General features: G+C 39.6%; 1 protein-coding gene across 1 annotated transcript in view; it reads left to right on the forward strand.

The window, feature by feature from the left end:
• Positions 1–18266: 18266 nt before the first annotated feature.
• GPATCH1 (G-patch domain containing 1) overlaps positions 18267–25671 on the forward strand; it is a 51357-nt gene continuing 43952 nt past the window's right edge. The window contains exon 1 of the mRNA XM_043985349.1: positions 18267–18572. Coding sequence (XP_043841284.1) covers positions 18500–18572 — 73 coding nt within the window. The 5' untranslated portion in view covers positions 18267–18499. The remainder of the gene's footprint in view (positions 18573–25671) is intronic.

Consider the following 25671-nt stretch of genomic DNA (forward strand, 5'->3'; position numbering starts at 1 on the left):
GCACCTGAATTTTTTTTTTTCCTTCAGTTAAAAAATAAATCAACATAAATGGTCTTCTATGCATTGAGGTGACCATCTTTCCAGTTATAGGATCATTAATTTAGAGCACAAGGGACCTTAGAGATCATCAAATGTGCATGCCTTTTACAATTGAGGAAACTGAGTCTCAGAGAGGTTAACTGACCTGTCCAAAATCATGAAGTAGTACATAGCATTTGAATCCAAGTATCCTGATTCTAGCTCTAGGACTCTCTCTATTCCATTAGAGTGGCTTCTGCTTTAGCATGTTCAGTTCCATTGTTCTACTGTCAAAATATGGCTCCTGGCAGGGGGGGGCGGGGAAGGAAATAGATCATTATTTTTTGGTCCTTATGAGATGAGAGATATCCAACAATAAAAATGCTGATTGCACCATAATGCAAGCAAATGTTTTCCATATATGTTTAACTTTTATTGGTCATGCATATGAAAACTAAGATCAGACTACTAGGGTTTATGTGATTTCAGCAGAAGGTTTCTGGATAATGTAAAATAATACATGATAAGCACAAGCATTACAGGTGCTGCCAAGGAGAAACTAAAGCACATGCTATCCCAAAGTTCACTTTGGAATTCTAGGACTGTGTTTTGGGGAAGGTTTCTAGGAGACAGAAGCTAGAAGCTGGAAATAGGGGTCATTCCTCCTGATACCTATCATGTGGGGAGGAAGATAGGGGGTGGTTGTTGTTTTGTTTGTTTGTTTTTGTGGGGCAATGAGGGTTAAGTGACTTGCCCAGGGTCACACAGCTAGTGTCAAGTGTCTGAGGCTGGATTTAAACTCAGGTCCTCCTGAATCCAAGGCCAGTGCTTTATCCACTGTGCCACCTAGCTGCCCCAGGGGGTGGTTGTTGTTGATGGTGATGATGGTCCTTCATTCTTGAAGAGGACAAATGACATCAGAAGGGTGATGTCTTGACTTTCTATTGAAGTGGATTTAAGTGAGGCAGAGCTGTATAACGTTGTCTGCCTCACTCTCTCCTCCACAATCATCCAAATCCAGTGGAAAGACATAAGTCAAAACTACTGGTGATGGCCCAGTATGTAGTGGGTGATTTTGGACTTTCTAAATTAAAGTCTTTCCTAGGCCTTTGTTTGTCTGATGCAACAGGCTTAGGAAGGCAGGTAGGGTCAAGCAGGTTAGCCAGTCTCTGTGTGCCAGCCACACAGCTCCCTCCAAGATCCAAGACATGTAAAATTGTAGAGTCTGCGTGACTCTTTCATAGACCCTTTTGACCTGTGACCATACTAAACATGTTTTTTTTGTTTTGTTTTGTTGTTTGTTTTGTTTTGTTTTTGCTGAGCAATGAGGGTTAAGTGACTTGCCCAGGGTCACACAGCTAGTACGTGTCAAGTATCTGAGGCCAGATTTGAACTCAGGTTCTCCTGAATCCAGGGCTGGTGCTCTATCCACTGTACCACCTAGCTGCCCCATACTAAACATGTTACATGTATAAACACCCCCACCACCATTTTTTGTATACAGTTATGGCAGATTGTGTATGTAAAGTATACTTTGTGAATAGTGAATATTTACTAATACAATGCTACTGATTCATGCTTCAGTTATGTTTCTATTTTATTATATTGTCAATATATTTATCTATTATGTATTTGTGTTATACTTATAGGATAGCAATATCTTTTTATTAACTACTCTACACTGTTTTGCTTATTATTTATTTGCATATAAACTTAAGATTATGCTTAGGTATATTCTTTTTTTTTTTTTTTTTTGCGGGGCAATGGGGGTTAAGTGACTTGCCCAGAGTCACACAGCTAGTAAGTGTCAAGTGTCTGAGGCTGGATTTGAACTCAGGTCCTCCTGAATCCAGGGCCAGTGCTTTATCCACTGCACCACCTAGCTGCCCCCAGGTATATTCTTTATAAGCCAATTGACATTGTTATAGCTAGCTAGCTTTTTGGGTTGTTGTTGATGACATTTTCCTGTTATTCACGACTCAGGGAAGAAGGCAGGCAAAGTACAATCAACCAGTTATCAGTTTCCATCCCTATTACAATTCTCTGAGATTGGATTAGGAGGTAATGGAAATCAGATGAGGAAGAGCAGAGCTGCTCCTTCTTCAAATCTGCCAAGATGAGCATACGCTGCTGAGTCTATAAAACAGGTAGAAGGAGCTATGCATCTCCCCTCACTCAACTATTAATGATTGAGCGGCTCAAAGCTTGCATCTCCATTAAGCTGATAAGCAATTTCTTCTTTCTTTGGGAGAGGGCAAAAGTTCTGGAGAAGATAATTCTATCTTTTTCAAACCAAACAGTTTCTCCCCAGCGTCCCCGTTGCTTAATAGACTTTCCTTGCTATTGTTTTACTTTCCTCTTTATATAAAAGAAAATATGGTGACCTGTAATCCTTGTGTGATTAAAATGGGAGTGGGTAGAGATTTGGGAAAAGGTTGGATTTTGCTTCAGTGAGAGAGACTAAGGCTTGGGGAAAGAGGAGGGTTAGACATTAACTTCATTCATAGGTCGCAAACTCAACAGAAGCTGATTGAAATAGCACTTCTAAACAAATGTAAATGTCTATTAACAGAAAATTCTATAAATATAGAGAAAATACTGGCCTAGATGTAAATATACCCCTAGCAATGACAATGGAACTAGCCAAGTTCTGGAAAGTGATACTCATGTGTGGTAGGAGTAACTTACACTAAGGTTCCTGCCACGTAGGTTATGCTACTTTTTCCCTAAAAAGGTAATGAAAGTATCCTAGAGACTTAATTGTTTTAAGGGATACAGGCTCTGGCCATTGATGTATCCCCCTGATAGCCTAAGTACAAAAGCCAACAGAAAATGAGTCACTGGCGCCTCTTTCAGATTTGACACACAGTGCCAGCATGACCAGCACAGGGACAGGAAAACTATGCTTGAGTGAATCAATAATGAATATATTCTTTCTGAATATCCTTTCTGTACCATGGAAAGGTAGAAGAAGCAGGGAAGTGGATAGAAGATATACTGCTAGGGCTAGAATCAGCAAGAACTAAGTTCAAATCACATTTCACACACTAATTAGCTGCTTGATCTTAGACTTATCCACTGTTTGCCTCAATTTCCTCATCTGTAAAATTGGAACACTTATCTCCCTAGGTTGTTAGGAGGATTAAAAGAAAATAATATTAGAAAACCTCTTAGCACAGGGGTTAGTACATAGTAGGTTTTAATAAAGGCAGCTAGGTGGCACAGTAGATAGAGCACTGGGCTTAGAGTAAGGAAGATTGGGGGCAGCTAGGTGGTACAGTGGATAAGGCACCAACTCTGGATTCTGAGTTCAAATCCAACCTCAGACACTTGACACTTACTAGCTGTGTGACCCTGGGCAAGTCATTGCCCCACAAATAAAAAAAAAAAGAATAAGGAAGACTAATCTTCACGAGTTAAAATCTGGCCTCATGTACTAGCTCTAAGTCACTTAACCCTGTTTGCCTCAGTTCCTCATCTATAAAATGAGCTGGAAAAGGAAATGGCAAACCACTATGGTATCTTTGCCAAGAAAACCCCAAAATGGGATTGTGAAGAATTTGAAACAACTCGACAACAAAGGTCTTAATAAATGCTTGTACCCTTTCTTTCCTGTCTTCATGGTTAAGTAAACTTTTTATAATTAACTTTTAGATGATCTTTGAGTGTTTAATTTTACTCCAGTCCTAAACCTGAACCTTCAGAGCAATTGAGTTCCCACAAAACTGTGGGAACTACCCTTGAAACTTAACATATATGAGAGACATATCCATATAGGTGTTATATGTTTTGAACCTGTACGAATGTGACACAGCCCTTTTCTCCATTAAAATGTTCTACTTTGGGGGCAGCTAGGTGGCATAGTGGATAGAACACTGGCCTTGGATTCAGGAGGACCTGAGTTCAAATTTGGCCTCAGACACTTAACACTTACTAGCTGTGTGACCCTGGGCAAGTCACTTAACCCCAATTGCCTCACCAAAAAAAAAAAAAGTTCTATTTGGGTGTCTTAACAATTTTATATAAAGAATTCAGGATCAGAACAGGATTTCTTTAGGAGTTCCATATGTAAGGGAGCTGGCCTCTGAAATCACAGGAACAATCCTTTGAATGAATTATAAATGAGTCACTAAGATGAACCATTTTTTTTTTTTGGCAGGGCTATGAGGGTTAAATAACTTAACCAGGGTCACACAGCTAGTAAGTGTCAAGTGTCTGAGGCAAAATTTGAACTCAGGTCCTCCTGAATCCAGGGCTGGTGCTTTATCCACTGCACCACCTAGCTGCCCCCCTGCCACTTATTTCAGTAACATATTATGGAGGAATTTTCTTCACCATGGAATTCATGTGTCTAGCAGCAGGCAGGTTCTTATGATAACATGGGTAAATACTGTTCCAGCAACACCGTAGTAAGAAAAATTCAGCAGAACCTAAGGTTATGGTGCATAAAGAAACCTAAATTCCAGAATAATCAATGAGCCTTTCGAAGTTCTAACAAAATAAGCCAAAATGGAAATTTCTGACACATACAAAACATAGTAACATCTTAGCTCTGAACATTGGTTTACAAATTAAAAACTATTGTTAAGCTCTTCATTTTACCATCAGTTGGTAGTATGACATTAAACTACTTATCTAATCTTTCTGAGATTAAATTTCTGTAGTAATAAAATTAGGACAATATTATCACTCAAGAACTACCCTTTACCCAATTTAGCATATATTTAGTGAGTATGTAGTGGGTTTGAATACAACTGGACATCTTAGAACAAAATCTTACTAGATTAAAAAAATGCTAAACTTGTGCATACCCCTTGACCCAGCAATACCACTTTTGGGTCTTTTTCCCAAAGAAATCATGGAAAGGGGAAAGGGACCCACATGTACAAAAATATTTATAGCTGCTCTTTACGTGGTGGCAAGGAATTGGAAGATGAGGGGGTGCCCATCAGTTGGGGAATGGCTGGACAAGTTGTGGTATATGAATACAATGGAATACTATTGTGCTGTAAGAAATGATGAGCAGGAGGAGTTCAGAGAAACCTGGAGGGTCTTGCATGGGCTGATGATGAGTGAGATGAGCAGAACCAGAAGAACATTGTGCACAATATCATCAACATTGTGTGTTGATCTACTGTGATGGACTATATTCTTCTCACCAATGCAATGGTACAGAAGAGTTCCAGGGAACTCATGATAGAAGAGGATCTCCAAATCCAGGAAAAAAAAAAAAGAACTGTGGCATATAGATGCTGAATGAACCATACTATTTCTTTTATTTTTGGTGCTGATGTTTTTCTATTTTGAGGTTTTTCATCATTGCTCTGATTTGTCTCTTATACATGACTAATGCATAAATATGTTTAATGTTATTATGTGTGTGTGTATATATATATATATATAGATATATATATAGATATAACCTATATCAGATTACCTGCTGTCTAGGGGAGGGGGGAGGGAGGGGAGGGAGGGAGAAAAATCTGAAATTGGAAAGCTTGTATAAACAAAAGTTGAGAACTATCTTTACATGTAACAGGGAAAAAATACTTTATTAATTAAAAAATGCTAAACTAAGGGCAAAGAATTATTATATAATCATTATTTGGTTAGGGCTGGTCCTGTGGTTTCACTGATATATGGAACTTCTAGGTGAGCAGACTCCTTCTACCAATTTAATTTATGGTTTTAGAGACTGCAAACAACCCTGAGAAGTTAAGTTACCTGCCCAGTGTGACATAGACAATATATTCAAAGGTGGGATTCGTATGCTGATCTTCCTAGTTCCAAGGCCATCCTCACTCCATCCTGTATAGTCCCCTCCTAGATATTTGTTAAGAGATAAGGAACTGTTTTAGTAATGACTGTTAAAATTTTACTTTTTAAATTTTGAACTTAAATAGAAGAAAAAGAAAGAAGGATGAAGAGGAGGAAAAGGAAGAAGAAGAAGAAGAAGAAGGAGAAGGAGAAGTAGAAACTGGTGGAGCTTGGGAACAAAGCACAAAAAGAGAATTTTATATGAAACCAAGAATCTCCATTTCATACTGCTTGGGTTTCCCTTTTTTTTGTTGTTGAGCATAGAAGAAATTTGACATATTGCTTTCAAAACTCTCCTGTTTATACCTTTTGAACTTTTTTCTTTTGTCATCTGTGCATTTTATATATAGATATTATATATATATTATACACACACACACACACACATATATATATTTCCGCCCAATGACATCTTTTATTGGTATTGCTACTCCCCTTATCCTTGGTGTGGGAGCTCTGTAGTTTGACTATGATATTCCTTGAACTTTTCCTTTTGAAGGTTGCTTTCAGGAGATGATGAATAGATACTTTCTATGTTCATTTTGTCCTCTGGTTCAGACATATCTAGATAGTTTTCCTTTATAATTTCTTAAAATATAGTTTTCAGATGCTTTGTTATCATGGATTTAAAGGAGTCCAGTGATTCTTAAATTCTCTTTCCTTGACTTGTTTTCTCGTTCAGTTGTTTTTGATATCAGATATCTTATATTTTCTTCTTTTTGTTCAGTATTTTGATTTTATCCTAATATTTCTTGCTCATGTAGTCACTGATTTCTATTTTGCCTAGTCAAGTTTTCAGGAATTCTGTTGTGTAAGGTTTGTAACTTTGGGGGCAGCTAGGTGGTGCAGTAGATAAAGCACCGGCCCTGGATTCAGGAGTACCTGAGTTCATATCCGACCTCAGACACTTGATACTTACTAGCTGTGTGACCTTGGGCAAGTCACTTAACCCTCATTGCCCTCCCAATTAAAAAAAAAAAGGAGAGGTTTGTAACTTTCACTGCTAAGCTATTTTCCTTCCCATTCCTCCAGAACTTTTATTTATTAAAAAAAAGTCTTCATTTCTTCTAGTTATTAATGTACTTGTGGAAAATCCATTTTTTCCACTTTGAGTCAGTCAACAAGCACATATTAAGCACATAATATTCAATGCTGGGGTACAAATATAAGCAAAAAGAAAGTCTTTGGCTTCTAGGAGTTAATATTCTACATCCCTGCATAAATGGGGAGCTGAGAAGCAAGAGAAGAGGAAACGGGTAGAAATCTAGATGGAGAATGGCTGGTCTTAGACCCTTACCCAAAATGAAGTTTCTGTAAACTCTGCAATAGAAGGGACTAACAGAAATAGAGTCAAGAGGCAGCTGAGGTAGGGGCAGCTAAATGGTGCAATGGATAAAGCACTGGCCCTGGAGTCAGGAGAACCTGATTTCAAATTCAACATCAGACACTTACTAGCTGTGTGACCCTGGGCAAGTCACTTAACACTGATTATGACCGAAACAACAACAATGACAAGAAGAGGCAGCTGAAGTAAAGATTCAGGGGTACCTAACCCTGGGAGGAGAAGGTAAGGATGGAAATCCAGGTGATCTAAGCAGGGCCTAATAGTCCACCTCCAAAGTTCAGCAAGGGGTAGAGCCTGGCCTTTGCTCAAAGCCCCAATTCAGGAACTAAAGCTTGAGAGATGAGGAAATGAAAAAAAAAGATACTTGGGGTTCAGAGTGGTATATCATCAAGACCTTTATGATGCTCAGGATAGTGTTCCAAGAACCTCAGATTTCTTTAGTGTCCTTATTGAAGTCCTGCTCACATTAGTTGGTCTCTGCTGCTTTCTAGGACTTTCAAAATCCCTTCCCTCCCACACCTCCCCTCCTTTACAATCACCTTGGGGATTTTTCCAAGGGCTCTCCAATCTTGTCTCTACATGTGCTTCTAACCCTTCCCTAGGAGGCAATTGTCTTGTTTGCCTGTGCTGGGGACACACTTTCTTGGGGACCCACTGTTGCTTATGGGCTGCTGGCTGACTTTTTTTGTGAAGGTGTGGAATGGGATAAATTACTATAGTTTCTCACTGGATTTCTTGATCATTCTTTTTATTATTTATGTATTTATTTTTATTTTGTTGAGGCAATTGGGATTAAGTGACTTGCCCAGGGACACACAGCTAGTAAGTGTCAAGTGTCTGAGACTGGATTTAAACTCAGGTCCTCCTGAATCTAGGGCCAGTGCTCTATCCACTGTGCCATCTTTTCTTGATCATTCTTGATCAAGTGCTGCTTTTTTTTTTTTGTTAACTAACATAGCTAGGAGGGAGTTTGTGCAGCCTGTGTTCAGACAACCATTTTGACCAGAGTTTCTGTCTGCTTTAGAATTAAAGCTCTTTGGGGCAACTAGGTGGCGCAGGGGATAGAGCACCAGCCCTGGAGTCAGGAGGACCTGAGTTCAAATCCAGCCTCAGACACTTAACACTTACTAGCTGTGTGACCCTGGGCAAGTCACTTAACCCCAATTGCCTCACTAAAAAAAAAAAAAGAATTAAAGCTCTTTGTTTGAAAAGGAGACAGTGTAGCAGAATGCAATTTGCACTGGGCAGACAGAAAAATAAGGGTTTTAGCTCTAGTTTTGCCACTAAATAGCTATATCACTTTAGGCTAGCTACTTAGTGTCTCTAGGCCTCGGTTCCAGAGAGTTGTTCGTTTTAGCCTAGGATTCTAAGAAGGGATGACTTTGTTATTATCTCTTGAGCATTTAGTTCATTAAATAGGAATTTAAATATTGATAGGAGATTGATAAACAAATTAAAAGGTATTGGAGGCTACAAAAAAGATTATTTTGAATAAGAGTGATATTGCACGCTTTGTTTAATACCATATTTAGTTTCATAATACAGTATCTCCCAAAAGTCTTAGTGAACTTTTAGGCTATTAAAACTTAAAGAAAATCAAGTCAAATAAGCTTTCAAAGCTTAAGACTACACTGAGACTTTTAGAACACTGTATTTTGATGTTAAAAAAATTAGTTTTTGTATTGGAAATAATTATATGTTTTATTAAACATGCATTTTATTAAATTGTGTTTTTATTAAAAAAGAAATATTTTAAATATTTACTAGGAAGAGAGAGAAAGGACTTTGGGGTTGCAAAGAGGTGGGTAGGAAAGAGCAGGTAGGTAGATGAGAAAGGGTATGAAACCTTCCATCCCTAGGCCTGTCTTGCATTTGCTGTTGGGGTTGGCATTATGAAGTCTAGTGAGGATCTAGTATTCTACTGCCTTGACCATCCACCCTTTAGCTTCAAACACACACATACCAACTGAGGGGCCCATAGAGTGTTAGTTGTAGAAGTTCCTCATTCCTTGTCTTACTTTCCTGTGGAGATCCCAAGACAATGGTTCCTGGGTGAATGGAAAAATAATTCCTCTAATCTCTGTTGTTTTAAGCTACTAAAGAAAAGGCCATTGAATTTGCACCTTGAAGCAAAGCCCAAGGTATTAAAGGTTCTGATCTGTTGCTCTGAACTGATTTCCTGTTGACAGATATGTTTTTTTGTTTGGTTGGTTTTTTTAGTGAGGCAATTGGGGTTAAGTGACTTGCCCAGGGTCACACAGCTAGTAAGTGTTAAGTGTCTGAGGCCAACAGATATGTTAGTGGAAGAAATATTCACACTAAAGAAATTCATTGGGGGCAGCTAGGTGGCTGAGTGGATAAAGCATTGGCCCTGAGTTCAAATACAGTCTCAGACACTTGACACTAGCTAGCTATATGACCCTGGGCAAGTCACTTAACCCTCAATGCCCCACAAAAAAAATCATTTAAGTATTGAAGTATTAGGGATATTAGTAAACAAAAACAAAAAAAATCACCTTTCAGTGTTTATCCAGGGGCTAGTACAGGTTCAGCAAAATGTGAATATTAATGCTTGTTTTGAATAGTGTGGAGGCAGTGAGGTAGTAAAGTAGATAGAATACTAGTCCTGGAAGACTAAGCTTCCCGAGTTCAAATCTGATCTTAGACACTAGCTCTGTGATCCTGGGCAAGTTACTTTACTCTTTTTGCCCAAAACACTCCAGTACCATTGCCAAGAAAACCTCAAATGGGGTCACAAAGAGTGGAACATGACTGAACAATGAGCAACAATGAAGATTCTGAGGTCTTATGAGATCCTCTTATAATGAAGTTTCCATTTCATTCTCTGCTCATAGACATAGGACATTACATCAAGATTTTTAATAATAATGGAAATAAATGGGATTGTTTGCTTAATCTTTTATTAATTGTACAATATCATCAGAAGCTTCTTTTTCCCTTCTATAATTAATTGAAGTTCCCCTTTCATGTATGTATGTATGTATGTATGTATGTATGTATGTATGTATGTATGTGTGTGGCTTAGTACAATGCTGGGTGTCAGAGATTGGAGTTGTGAATCCATCCATCTACATAGTTACCATGTTGGGGTATGTTAGAGCTAGTCCACAGGCTAGGGAGAGTTGAGGATTAAATTTTCTGCCTGAGCATTTACACATTGTAAATGAGCAAATTAGACTTGATTTTTTGTTTTGTTGATTGTCTAGACTTAAGAAAGTGATAAGAGAAAATGTTAATAATTTAGATTAACTTTAAAAGCATGTTGTGTATACTCCCCTCCCCTCTCCCTCCCACCAGGTGTTATACATTTACCAGCACACCCCTGCTTATAAGGTTTCCTAGGAACTTTAAAATGGATTTCTCCTCAGATATTTCAAAGGAGTTCATCTCAGCTTGTTCAAGACTCCCTGGGGATCAGTATTTAAGTGACTCCTACATTGTAGAGCTAGAAGAGTCTTTAGACTAAATAATACAACTCCATTGTGTTATATCTATGGAAGTTGGGATTGCCCTTCTCCCCACCCCTCCCCCATACCATGTATTTATATTCAATCATTTACTCAACAAGCATTTATTCATTGTCTACTCTGTATCAGGCACTAGCCTAGGACATTGGAATACAAGTAAAAGGAATGAAACAATACTGACATGGGACTTAGGATAAATCAGAAGTTTCTCCTGTGAGAAGAAAAACCAAAGATGACCAGATAACAGGACAGACATATCTAGTGTTAATATATAAACCACCTGGATTTGATGGAGCTGCCTTATTATTCAAGAGGATTTTATGAAACCCCTGGATTAATATGAGCAAAATGCCTTTTAACTGAACTCCAAACTGAACCCAAATGGCTATCAGATAAGTCCTTACCTGCCGACCCCAGGATAGTAAATCCCCATCCTTGTAAAACATCTAGGCCCCCTTGTCCTTGACAAACCCCTTTTTGAACCACATAATCTTATCATAGTATGTGTTTAAGTTGAAACTATGAAACTGTTTAGTATTTCCTACATTCTTGTTATAACTGAAATTGTTAAACTGATTTGCATTATGTCCATTCTTGTTATAGTATTTGCTTTTAGGTTGATTTATATCATGTTAATGAAACCGATAACAGTCTATGACCAGTGAGCAAAGAAACCTTATATACCCTCAGAAAGAGGGAGTCTTTGAGCATCTTTGGAAGGGGTCTCCCCATGAGTCATGCCTGTTTGTTCTTGAGACAAATAAACTGGTGTTATGTTTTTCCCTAGCAGTTCTCTGATCCATTTTTTTTTGTTTTTTTTTTGTTTTTTTTTGGTAGGAGAGCAGGTATGGAAACAAAATTTGACAGGAGGAATCAAGGGACTATTAAGGTTTAGATTGACCAACTAGATATCAGGACAGACACACCTAAGAAGTAAGGGGAATGTTTTCATACCACTCTGCCAACAGTGGATTATCGATTATCGTCCTAGTTCCCACAATCCCTCCAACAACCAATATTTTCCATTCTTGTTATATTTGCCATTCTAATAGGTGTAAGGTGATATCTCAGAATTGTTTTAATTTGCATTTCTCTGATCAATAATGATCTAGAGCATTTTTTCATATGATTATTGATAACTTTGATTTCTTTTGTCTGAAAACTGCTTGTTCAAATTCTTTGACCATTTATAAATTGGGGAATGACTTGTATTTTTAAAAATTTGATGCAGTTCTTTATATATTTGAGAAATGAGGCCTTTATCAGAGATATTTATTTCAAAAATTTTTTCCCAGTTTCTACTTCCCTTGTAATCTTGGTTACAAGAAAAGATTGTGAAAAGATTCAACCATTCTGGAGAACAATTTGGAACTATGCCCAAAGGGCTATAGAATTGTGCATCCCCTTTGATCCAGCAATACCACTACTTGGTTTATATCCCAAAAACATCTCCCCAAAGAGAAAAAGGCCTATTTGTACAAAAATATTTATAGCAGCTCTTTTTGTGGTGGCTAAAAATTGGAAATCAAAGGAATGCCCATCCATTGGGGAATGGCTAAACAAACTGTGGTATATGATGGTAATGGAATATTACTGTGCAGTAAGAAATGACAAACAGGATGACTTCAATAAAGCTTGGAAAGACATGTATGAAATGATGTATTGTACACAGAGACAGCAATATTGTTCAATGAAGAACTGCGAATGACATGACTATTCTCAACAATACAATAATCTAAGACAATCCCAAAAGAATATTAATGAAACATGCTATTTGCCTCCAAAGACAGAACTGATATTGATGGAACAGACTAAAGCATGCTATTTTACACATTCTTTCATTCCGTGACAACTATATGTATAACCCATATGGGATTGTTTGCCACCTTGGGAAGGGGCTGTAGTAGTAGGCCTTCACCAGTTGCAGACGATCATGGATCAGCACCTTGAAGAGCCACAGGCCACAGTGTAGCTGTGCAGTCCGATATGGGAGCCGCAGCTCCTGAGTGACTTGTAACCAGTAACTGCCGCATCCCGTGTTGTATCTACCCCATGAGGAGTAGCTGGAGTGTCCTCTCCAGGGTGATGGCCTGGGCGGATCAATATGGAAAACAAGCTGTTGCCCATGCAGCAGGTTTTCCCTCTCCGCGACATTGGTGGGTCCAAAGGAAAGGCAGAACCAATACAGTTTGGTACCAGTGCTGCCACAGGAGTTGCCAGAAGGATGTGATGTCCAACGTTCAACTGCCTAAGGAACTCCAACTCCTGATTTTTCCTTGGGGTTAACTCCCGAAGCCTTTCCCATATATGGGTATAGCTGCAAGGCAGCAGAGGTTTAAAATCAGGGTTCCTTCCCCTAGATGGTTTGCCTGCCAAGGCTAATGAGCCCCACCTGCCCGAAAGGGACTGTAGGGCCAAATTTTAATTGGGGAGTGTTAGGTGGCTCGCCAAAATATTGGAGCAAGGAAGGAGATTAACAGCCTCTTTCAAAAACAGAACAGGGTTTATTAATGAGAACAAACTTAAAAACACAAGTAAGATTAGTAGAATTAAGGAAAAGGGAAAAAGGGAATGGGGAAAGGAAAATTATATGCCATGCAATCACACCACCACCCCGGGCTCAGCAGAGCACACAGCTGCCTCCTATCTCTTTCCAGCTCAAATGCCAGAATGGTGAATCTCCTCCCTTCTCCTTCCTAGCAAACCCCGGGCTGTCCATACACAGCCCCAAGCTAATTGGCTGGCAACCCTAATTGACAATTACATGACTGCCCTCACTGGGCTTCCAGTCACTACAATTTTGCCAGCCCCATGTAGGTGTCCGCATGTGCTGATGAAGTGAGCTGCCAGCGCCATGGCAACAGCTTTAGCTAGTGGGTGGAACACTGTGCTGGGGCGGAGGTGTGCATGCTGGGGTTTTTTAAATTTTAGCAAAAAGATGAGGTCATATAAACCTCAAATCACATGAGTTATTTAGGTCTTATTTATGTAGTAATTATATTTAAACAAATTTGTCATATATATAATTTGTATAAGCTGATATGTATACATTATTTATAAAACAGTTATTCACCTGTATAAAAAAAAAATAAAAAAGAAAACTGCCTGTTTATTAAAAAAAAAGAGAAGAACAAAGATTTAAAATACTAAGTTATATGTACTAGAATATATGTAGTTATATCTAAATGTAATAACATATATATGTCATATATGTATGTATGTGTATATTATATCTATGTTTGATATATGTATAAAATTTAATTATATATCACAAATTTTAAAAAAAGAAGGGGAGATAAAATTCTATAATAGGAAAGTCAATTAGGTATGGCTACTACCTGACAGGAGCCAGGAGACAGAGATAACCCCAAAGGTCAGGACCATCATTTTTTGTTTGTTTGTTTTTGGTGAGGCAATTGGGGTTAAGTGACTTGCCCAGGGTCACACAGCTAGTAAGGGTGTAAAGTGTCTGACGCCGGATTTGAACTCAGGTCCTCCTGACTCCAGGGCCGGTGCTCTATCCACTGTGCCACCTAGCTGCCCCAGGACCATCATTTAAAAAATAAATCCCTCTTAACTCTCAGTAATATGACAAGCAGCACCCAAGCTTTCCTTACTGCACTCCATCTATCTTCTATAAAAGCTTTTGTCTTCTTCTGTTCTGGGAGGAGGAGAATGTTTCTAAGTCCTCTTCCCCAGGGGTAAAGTCTTTGACTTCCCACTGGGTCACTTTCCCTAATGCCAAATAAAAGACCACTTTAATTCTAATTGGAGTGTGTGAGAGTGTAATTATTGAGGAATACTTAAGAACCACCATATTTCCAGGTGTCACTTTCTTTTCTTTTCTTTTCTTTTTTTTGCCAGGCAATGAGAGTTAAGTGACTTGCCCAGGGTCACACAACTAGTAAGTGTCAAATATCTGAGGCTGGATTTGAACTCAGGTCCTACTGAATCCAGGGCTTTATCCAACTCACCACTTTGTCCGCCCCCCCCCCCCCCCCCCCCCCCCGTCACTTACTGTCAAGGGTTAATTTCTAAACATGGGGAAAAAAGTATATATGTAAATATATACACAGTAAATATAGAGAATCAATGCAAATAAGTTCAAAGTAATTAAATCCAAGGTAGATAGGGAGGGAGAACATTAGCACTTAGGAGGATCAGGAAAGGCTTCAGTTGCTTAAGATGTCTTTACTGAAAGAATGGATTCTGTGAAGCAGGGGTAAGGAGGGAATGCCTTACATGCATACATACATGCATACATACATACATACATACATACACACACACACATACATACATACATAGAAGCAGGGGTGTGTATGCTGGTAAATGTTTAACAACTGGATGTGTGTGTGTATGTGTAATTATGCATGACACATTTTAAAGTTTAATCTGTATTAACATTTTTCTCCTTCATTTTCTTAAGTCTAGACAATCACATAATAAATCAGGCCCTGGTTTGTAGCATTTGACTATTTCTGAGGTGTAAATGCTCACACTGAAAATTTATTAATTGTAGCTGTTAACCTGAAAATTATTGAAACAATTACTATAACGGAATGAAGGTCTTTAATCAGGGCAGAGGAGTTATGACTCAGAGTATCACAAAGCAGATTGCTAGGAAAACTCAAAGATAGGGACTGGAGACAGGGTTTATATGGGGTAACAGAACAGAGAGAGCTATGAAACCGCCCTTGGGAAGAGTACGTTTCTCACAGTTTCATAGGTAAGTTATTTTATGTAACAAGCGAAAGTATATAAAGAAAGTTTGGGAATTTCTGGAGGAGATAGTTTAGGAGATCTACAAAATAACCAGAATCTAGAATTTACAAAGTCTGGTCAGCCCCATCCAGACAACTTACTGGCCTGGGAATGTAGAACTGGGAAGGATCAGCCATTTCTTAGTAAATTGTCAGAGCACACCTATTGCTTTCTTGGCAAAGACACAGGAGTGGTTTACCATTTCCTTCTTCAGCTCATTTTTTTTTTCTTTGTGGGGCAATGAGGGTTAAGTGACTTGCCCAAGGTCACACAGCTAGTAAGTATCAAGTGTCTGAGGTCATATTTGAACTCAGGTCCTCTGGAATCCAGGGCAGGTGCTTTATCCACTGCGCCACCTAGCTGCCCCCAGCTCATTTTTTTTTTTTTAACAGTTGAGAAAACTGAGGCAAACGGGGTTTAAGGGGCTTGCTCACGGTCACACAGCTGGTAAGTGTCTGAGGCCAGATTTGAACCTTAGGAAGATGAGTCTTCCTGATTCCAGGTCCAGGGCTCTATCTATCACTCCACCTAACTGTCCATACAGAGAAGGGTACTGTGGCATAATGAATACTGTCTCATCATTGACTCATCCAGATTCTGTAATCTTGGTGTTCTGGGTTAAAACCTGATAAAATTATGCCAAAAAGAAGATGCTAACTTTCATCAGTAGAGGAAATTTCATTATTCCTCTCTCATTTAACTCATCTGTCCAGTCCTGTCCTATACCTATGTGCTTATCTTACATCTTGTCTGCCCTTATAAAATGTAAAATCCTTGAGGACAGACTATTTCATTTTTTTGTTTGTTTGTTTGCGGGGCAATGGGGGTTAAGTGACTTGCCCAGGGTCACACAGCTAGTAAGTATCAAGTGTCTGAGGCCGGATTTGAACTCAGGTACTCCTGAATCCAGGGCCAGTGCTTTATCCACTGTGACACCTAGCTGCCCCCAGACTATTTCATTTTTATGTCTGTGCCAGCCCAAAACCTTGTGGTGATTAAAATTGTCCAACTTACAATAAAAGAGGCTGAGACAGAGCTCTGAGCCAATGGCACTTTATTAAGAGGTCCATGATCCCCTCTCAAGAAGTGGATCTCAAATCTTCCTCTTGATCTGAGACTCTTCCTTCTTCTAGGATCTTGTTTTTATAAATTTTGATACTGACTCATGGTTTAGGATAAATAGGAAGTTTCTCCTTCAAGACAAAAAACCAAAGATGACCAGATAACAGGACCAGTATATGGAGGAATCAAGGGACTATTAAAGTTTAGATTGATCAACTAGATATCAGGACAGACACACCTAAGAAGTAAGGGGAGATAAAATTCTATAGCAGAAAAGTCAATTAAGTGTGGTTACTAGGAGACAGAGATAACCTGGAAGGTCAGATCTATCATTTCAAAAAAATTCCGCTCAGCTCTTGGGAATATGACAAGCATCCAAGCATACCCCACCCCACCCCAAAAGGGAACTTTACAGTTTTTAAGTGGACACCCTATCCATCCTCTATAAAAGCTTTTGTCTTCCTTCTGTTCTGGGAGGAGGAAAAATGTTTCTAAGCCTTCCTCCCCAGGGGTGAAGGCCTTGACTTCCCACTGTGTCACTTTCCCTAATGCCAAATAAAAGACCACTTTAATTCTAATTGGACTGTGTGTGAGAGTGTAATTCTTTTTTTTTTTTTGTGAGGCAATTGGGGTTAAGTGACTTGCCCAGGGTCACACAGCTAGTAAGTGTTAAGTGTCTGAGGCCGGATTTGAACTCAGGTACTTTTGACGCCAGGACGGGTGCTCTATCCACTGCGTCACCTAGCTGCCCCAAGAGTGTCATCCTTTATTGAGGAATACCTAAGAACCACCACCTTTCTCTTGTGATAGTACCATATCTATTACCTGGACATTCTAAAGCAACTATATAAAGTACAGAATTTCATTGGTTGACATATGATGCATAAGCTAAAATAAGCAAAAATCGTATGTCATCCCGGTCACAGCTTGGGTGAAGCAGGGAGGGGGTATCTCCACTGACTAGATGGTCATGAGATGGTCAGTTGCTCATGTTGGACAGGAGAGAATGGTTTGGAAGTACAAAAGTTGGAGGGCTTTCCATGTAATTGAATCACCTCAGTCACACTAGGCTTGGTCACCATGACAAGGGAAAAAAAGGGTGGAGGACCTCTAGTTAGCTTCCTATAATTAAACAAGTGAACTTAAAACCTGCAGTTCACAGCTCTGGGGCCTATCACTACTCCTATGGAACCATATCAAATTGATTAATTCTGATTGGAATAGAGTAGGGGTCCAAATGAATTATTTCTCATAGCCTAACATAATGCCATTGGACTTTGAACTCTAAATTTAGGAGGAGGAATGCTTTTTTGCCTTTCTTTTTATCCCCAGTGCTTTGCATATAGTAGAAACTTAATAAGTGCTAATTGACTAGTACCTAGCCGGTACTCAATAAATGCTTATTGGTTGGAAGACTGCCCAAAGTCACAAAGCTAGTCCAATGGAAGAGTCAAGAATAGAACTTAGAGGGGCAGCTAGGTGGTGCAGTGGATAAAGCACTGGCCCTGAAGTCAGGAGTACCTGAGTTCAAATCCGGCCTCAGACACTTAACACTTACTAGCTGTGTGACCTTGGGCAAGTCACTTAACCCCAATTGCTTCACTAAAAAAACCAAAACAAAACAAAAAAAAGAATAGAATTTAGGTCTTCACTCTCTTAGTCTAGTCTCTTTCACTATGCTAATAGTGGGGGCGGGGAATAACACCCACGTGGTTGATCGTCTTTGTCTTCCCAAAGATCTCGGACCAAAACACTAAGTCTGGGCTCTACTACTCGTATCTTGCCTGTCACAAGAGTCTCAGCCTTTCAAGGAGCAAGCGCCGGGAGTTTTTGGAAGCTCCTCCCGGGCAGGGAAGCTGTTCAAGGACTGACACATCAAACCCAGGAACAGAGAAAAGAGAAGAAAAAAAAACACACACAAAACAAAACGATAGAGAAAATTATTTTTGGACCTCTGAGGCCACTGTAGGTTGGAGTGGGAGGGCGGAGTCCGGGAGAGAGCAAGATGGCAGCCCACGGTAGTGACAGCGAGGATGATCTAGTCACCTATGGGACCGGCCTTGAGCCCCTGGAAGAAGGTACCCGGGCTGGAGTGGGGCACAATATCATTTATCGAGAAGGGGCAGGGAGCAGGGTTCAGGCCTTTTATGGGTTGAAGCCCTGGGCGCGGGGTGAGCCTAGGCCATAGAGAGAAAGAAAGAGGGAGTCCCCCGGAGGCGGGGGGTGAGGTAGAGGGGGGTCTCCTGTAGCCCAGCCACCCCTGGCGGGGCGGGGGAGGGGAGGGAGCGGAAGTCACACTTCTGAGAGCCGCGCCTGCGGCGGCTTGTATCGGCCGGCTTGGCCGTGAGTGATCTTGCTGACCGCTTCCCTTCTTCCTTCTTCCGGCCTCTAGGGTAGCCCCCTTTCCCCCTTCCCCCCTTCCCCCTTCCCCCGCTCCCGTGGTGTTCGAGTTTAAATTTGCCCAAATGGGCGCCCAGGTCAGAAGACTCCAGGTTCGGGGTCTTGTGTGTTGGTTTAATTCCCCTGGTGAAAGTTGCCTCGAGTTTTAGGGTGTGCGTGTAGCTCTAAGTTTTAATAGCCTAAGACTGCTCCGAGGCTTTGAGCACGTAGCCTGTGTGGCACTGTTTGTCCCCAGATATTTTAAAACTGCATTGACTCAGGGGTAGGAGCACCCGAAATTCCAGATCAGCTCCCTCACCTCGATCTTCTTCTTCGTCCCGGGTAATTTCCATCATTAACGTTGGGTGATCAAGAATGCAGATAAATGCTAAGTATTTAGATAAAACAGATCCTGGGATTTTCATCCCAGCTGGGGGATGAGAGAGAAGTCAGGCAACAAGCATTTATTAAGTGACTATTAATATCAACTGCTGCTACCTCTTTTACTATTACTAGACTGCAAACTCTTTTGAAAGTATGTTTAAAACCTTATCAAATGTTGCATAGGACAGTACTGGTCACATAAAACACATTTACTACTTGTTGAACTAAATCATAAAACACCCCCCCCCAGCCAGCCAAGTTTATATTTTAAACATTTTCCCCCATTCATGCAAAAACTATTTTTAACATTCTTTTTTTAAAAGTTTTGAGTTCCACATTCTGTTTATCTCTCCCTCCCTTCCATCCTCTATTCCTGGGACAGTAAACAATCTAATATGGGTTATATATGAGCAGTCATGTAAAGCATTTCCATGTTAGTCATTTTGTGCAAGAGGATTTCAACAAAAAAAGAAAGTGAAAAATAATATGCTTCAGTCTGTATTCAGACAACATCAGTTCTTTCTCTGGAGGCAGATAGCATTTTTCATCATGAATCCTTTGTCATTGTCTTGGATCATTGTATTGTTGAGAATAGTCAAGTCATGGACAGTTCTTTATTGTACAATATTGCTTTTACTGTGTACAATGTTCTCCTGGTTTGTATCACTTCGTGTACATCTAGGTTTTTCTGAAATCATTCTGCTCCTCATTTCTTATAGCACAATAATATTCCATTACAGCTTATTCAGCCATTCCCCAATTGATGGCATCCCTTCAATTTCTAAAAAAAAGAGCTGCTACAAATATTTTTGTACAAATAGGTCCTTCCCCCTCTCCTCCCCCTCCCACTTTAAAAAAAATCTCTTTGGGATACAGACCTAGCAGTGGTATTGCTGAATCAAAGGGTGTGGAGTTTTATAGCCCTTTGGGCATAGTTCCAAACTACTCTTCAGAACACCAACAAACTACTCTTCAAAACTACCAGCAGTGAATTAGTGTCCCAGTTTTCCCACAGCCCCTCCAACATTTAACTTTTTCATTTTTTGTCATATTAGACAATCTGATAAGTGACTGAACTATACACTTGAATAAAATGGTGAATTCTAAAATTTTAATTTCTTATTCATAGGTAAGGTCTCACCTCACAGGTTTCATGTTGGAAATGTAATAGGTTGTCTGAGTAGTAGCATTAGCACTTAGTAGTAGTAGTAGCAGCATCATTGTTGTTCAGTTGTATAAGACTCTTCCTGACCTCATGCACCATAGCAAACTAGGCCCTTCTATCCTCTACTGTCTCTCAAAGTCTGTTCAAGTTCATTGTTTCCATAACACTATCTATCCATCTATTCTCTGCTGTTCCCTTTTCCTTTTGCCTTCAATCTTTTCCCAACATCAGAGTCTGTTCCAGTGAGTTCTGTTTTCTCATTGTGTGACAAAAGTATTTAAACTTCAGCTTCAGTATTTGGCTTTCCAGTGAATAGCTTGAATTAATTTCTTAAAGCATTGACCGAGATATTCTTGCTGTCCAAGGGAGTCTCAAAAGTCTTTGCCCTCACCATAATTCGAAAGCCTTAATTCTGTGGTGTTCCATTTTCTGTATAGTTCAACTCTCATAGCCATACATAACTTTGATTATACAGACTTTTGTTGGCAAGGTGAGATTGACTCTGCTTTTTAGTATGATGTCCAGATTTGCCATAATTTTCCTTCTAAGAACCAGGCATCTTTTAATTTCATGGCTGCAGTTGTCATCTGCACTGATCTTTGAGCCTAAAAATATACAATCTGATATTGCTTCCATTTCTTCTCCCTCTCTTTGCCAGGAAGTGATGGGAAAGGCTGGCAAGATCTTAGTTTTTTGATGTTAAGCTTCAAGCCAACTTTTACACCCTCATCAAAAGGCCTTGTAATTCCTCTTCACTTTTTGCTGTCTGAGTGTTATTATCACTATATTTGAGATTGTTAATATTTTTCCCAGCAACCTTAATTCCAGCTTTTGATTCATGTACCCTAGCATTTTGTATGATGTACTCTGTACATAGGTTAAATAAATAAGGTGACAATATATAGCCTTCTTATACTCCTTTTCCAACCTCAAACCAATCAGTTGTTTCATGTTCGATTCTAACATTTCTATTTACTATTTTTTTGGGGGGGGTGAGACAATTGGGGTTAAGTAACTTGCCCGGGGTCACACAGCTAGTAAGTGTTAAGTGTCTGAAGCTGGATTTGAACTCAGGTCCTCCTGACTCCAGGGCCAATGCTCTATCCACTGCACCACCTAGCTGGCCCCTCCCCCCCCAACTTGTTTCTTGGCCCATATACAGGTTCCTCACAAGATAAGTAAGATGATCTGGTACTCCCATCTCTTTGAGGACTTGCCACATTTTGTTGTGATCCACACATTCAGAGGCTTTAGTGTAGTCAAGGAAGCAGAAATAGATGTTTTCCTGGAACTCCCTTGCTTTCTCCATAATCCAGTGAATGTTGGCAATTTGGTCTCTACTTCCTCTGCCTCTTTGAAAACCAGTTTGTTTTGGTAATTCTTGGTTCACGTATTGTTGATGCCTAGTTTGTAGAATCTTTAAGATTCTTCTTAGCATGTGAAATTGAGCTCAATTGTTGGTCATTTGAATGTTCTTTGACCTTACCCCTTCTTTAGGATTGGGAGATATACTGCTCTTTTGCAATCCAGTGGCTACTGTTGAGTTTTCCAAATTTCCTGGCATATTGAATACAACAATTTAACAGCATCATCTTTTAGGGTTTTAAATAGCTCGGATGGAATACCATCACCTTTACTAGCCTTATTGTTAGCAATGCTCCCTAAGGCCCATTTGACTTTATTCTCGAAAATGTCTGGTTCTGCATCAGTAACTACATAGGATGTTAAGATCTTTCTTGTATGGTTCTTTTGTATATTTTTGCCACCTCTTCTTAGTCCCTTCTGCTTTTTAAATCCCATTTTTGTTTTTCATCATGCTCATTTTAGCATGACTTTCCCTTGATATCTCTTAATTTTCTTGAAGAAATCTCTTGTCTTTGCCATTCTATTTTTTTCTATTTCTTTGCATTGCTCATTCTCTCTAACATTTATATAGCACTTACTATGTGCCACGCACTGATAAAAGTTGGGGATGCAAAGAAAACAAAAATGGTATTTGCTCTCCAGGAGCTCATGGCCTAATAAAGGAGATAGCAGATGATATATGATAAATACTTGAGAGGTATTTTTTTTAAAAGTTTAAAAAGAGTAAATGAATCCAGATTGTGTCAAAACAGAATTTCATGTATCAGTTTATAGCTTGTATCAGTTCATACTACTGCTACCTAAATCAGTTTTTCTTCATGAAGACTTAGCCTATTACATCTTTTTTTTTTCTCTCCAGGATGAAACCTTACCATTGAGTAAGAAATTAAAAATTTTAAGTTCTCATTTTATGTAAGTGTACAGTTCAATATTCAGTTAATACTTGTTTTTTTTTTTCATTTGGGTGTGTGTGTGTGTGTGTGTGATTTATGATTTAGTCCAACAAATAGTGTGTTATGTGAACTGTACTGTTCTATGCACTGTGTATGAAACAGAAAGAATATTAGATAAGATTATAACATATTTTCAAAGAATTTGCAGTCTAGTTGTGTAGAAGAATATAAAATCCTAGAATTAGATGTCAAGAAGTATACATAATAATGCTGTGAGATAACTTCTCTTAGGAAGGGAAAAAAATCAGTGTGGAGTAGAATAGCTTAGAAAGGCAGCTTCTCTCCGATTCAGTATTGTCTTGATTTGCATAGGATTCCCAGATCTACATACCAAGTTATCTTGTCTTTTTTTTTTTTTTTTTAGTGAAGCAATTGACTTGCCCAGGGTCACACAGCTAAGTAAGTGTTAAGTGTCTGAGGCCGGGATTTGAACTCAAATACTCCTGACTCCAGGGCTGGTGCTCTATCCACTGTGCCACCTAGCTGCCCCATCTTTTTTTTTTTTAATCAAAAGTATATTATTTTCCAGTTACATGTAAAGATAGTTTTCAACATTTGTTTTCATAAGATTTTTAGTTCCAAATTTTTTTCCCTCCCTCCCTTCCCTCCCCCCTCCCTAAGACAGCAAGCAATCTGATATAGGTTATATATGTACAATCACATTCAATATATTTCTGCATTAGCCATGTTGTGAATAAAGAATCAGAAAAAAAGGGGAAAACCTCAAAAAAGAAAAAGCAAAAACAAAAGTAGAAACACTATGGTTCAATCTGCATTCAGAATCCACAGTTCTTTTTTCTGGTTGTGGAGAACATTTTCCATCATGAGTTCTTTGGAGCTGTCTTGTATCATTGTATTCCTGAGAAGAGCTAAGTCTATCACAGTTGAGTTGTCTTTCTTGTCTTTCTTGAGCTTTCAACCCAGGTTACTAATTATTTGGTGGATACTTCTATCAGGATATCATATAAAGCACCATGTCAAACTCAGCATGTTCAAAATTCGTTATCTTTCCACTGTGAGAAAATAATTATTAATGATGAATTTCTTGGGGACCCAGGGACCCAGTGTTAGCCTTTTCTCTTTTCCCTCGGCCCTCCCCCTTCCCCCCCCCCCCCCATCAATTTTTAGGAGGGAGTTCTAATCCTGTGCATGGCCTACAATAGAAATATGGAGATATGACTAGCTCAGTGAACTGATAGGATTAAGCCTCACCTATTTAGACTTTGACTTTGCCCCTGGGGCTCTCTCCCTTTAGACCCTGATGTTATCACTGTACAACTCATTTTAATGTGGACCACCCTCAACCCAACCAATGGAATTGAATGATGCTAGCCAGTTAGCTTTGATCAGTGTGTAAGGAGCTGCCTCTATCAAAAAGAAAAAAAAAGACTGGGCCATGAGGGGCTTGCTCTCTTCTTCCCTGGACTCTCTTTTACTCTTCTCTTCCTGCGCCCTCTCCTTGCCCTCTTGGTATGTAATTGTTTAAGCCTATAAGCCTGTGACTAGTGGGGAAGTCAGGGAGACACTTGGTCAATACTTTAATAATATGTGATATTAATGAATAATAAATGCTTAATGCCAAAACTGGTACAATAGCCATTAACATATAATTTAGTAATATTTTAGAAAACCGGGGCAGCTAGGTGGCGCAGTGGATAGAGCACCAGCCCTGAATTCAGGAGTACCTGAGTTCAAATCTGGCCTCAGACACTTGACACTTACTAGCTGTGGGACCCTGGGCAAGTCACTTAACCCCCATGGCCCTGCCCCCCCCCAAAAAAAAATTTTAGAAAACCCAGCCAAGTCCCATAATAATTTATATAACACACCACCTAAACCCACCTTTTCTCAAAATTTCCTTATTTCTTTTGAGGTCGCCACTGTACTCCAGACATCCAGGTTCAAAGCCTTGGTGTTACTCTTGGTGATTCATTTCAATCCCTTTTGCCTTATATTTAATCAGTAGTTAAATCTTGGCCAGTCTACCCTTTCAACATTTCTTTTGCATCAGTACTCATCTCTTCACTCATGTGGCCACCATTCTAGGTTAGGTCCCCATTACCTCTTGCTGGTACTATTGAAATAGTTTTCCCTGGGGGCAGCTAGGTGGCGCAGTGGATAAAGCACCAGCCCTGGATTCAGGAGGACCTGAGTTCATATCCGGCCTCTGACACTTAACACTTACTAGCTGTGTGACCCTGGGCAAGTCACTTAACCCCCATTGCCCTGCCAAAAAAAAAAAAATAACACCAAATTAGAAGAAAGAATAAAGATGGGAAATGGCTGTGGCACACAATTAAAAAAAAACTGCTGGGGCAGCTAGGTGGCGCAGTAGATAGAGCACCGGCCCTGGATTCAGGAGGACCCGAGTTCAAATCTGGCCTTAGATACTTTACACACTTACTAGCTGTGTGACCCTAGGCAAGTCACTTAACCCCAATTGCCTCACACACACACACACACAAAATTTGCTTTCCCATTGGTGTCCATGCTTCTGGTCTCTCCCTGCTCCAATCCAACATTATTGCTAAAATAATCCCCCTAAATAACTTCCCTCTACAGAATCTTCTTCCAAATTGCCTCTTGGATAAAATGGAAGCTCATTAGCTTGGCATTTTATGTCCTTTATCTGGCTCCAGTCTCCCCTTCTCTTCACACTTGATGTTCTGGCCAAGCTGGCCTACTTGCTCTTCCACAAACTTGGTCTTCCATCTTCAGCTTCCATGATGTTGTGTATTTTGTGCCTGGCCTGCATTTTCTTTTTACTTCTGCCTCCTAGAATCCTTAGCTTCCTTCAGGACTCAGCTCACAGGCCACCACAACGAAGAATGGCAGTCCTTTTCTCATTCATCTAGTTTTTGGTCCTTCTCTCCTAAAGTTATCTTGTATTCACTCCTTAAATGTTAAGAGCCTTAAAGTATAACATAAACC

The sequence above is a fragment of the Dromiciops gliroides genome, chromosome 2 (genome assembly GCF_019393635.1).
Source record: "Dromiciops gliroides isolate mDroGli1 chromosome 2, mDroGli1.pri, whole genome shotgun sequence".
NCBI lineage: Eukaryota > Metazoa > Chordata > Mammalia > Microbiotheria > Microbiotheriidae > Dromiciops > Dromiciops gliroides.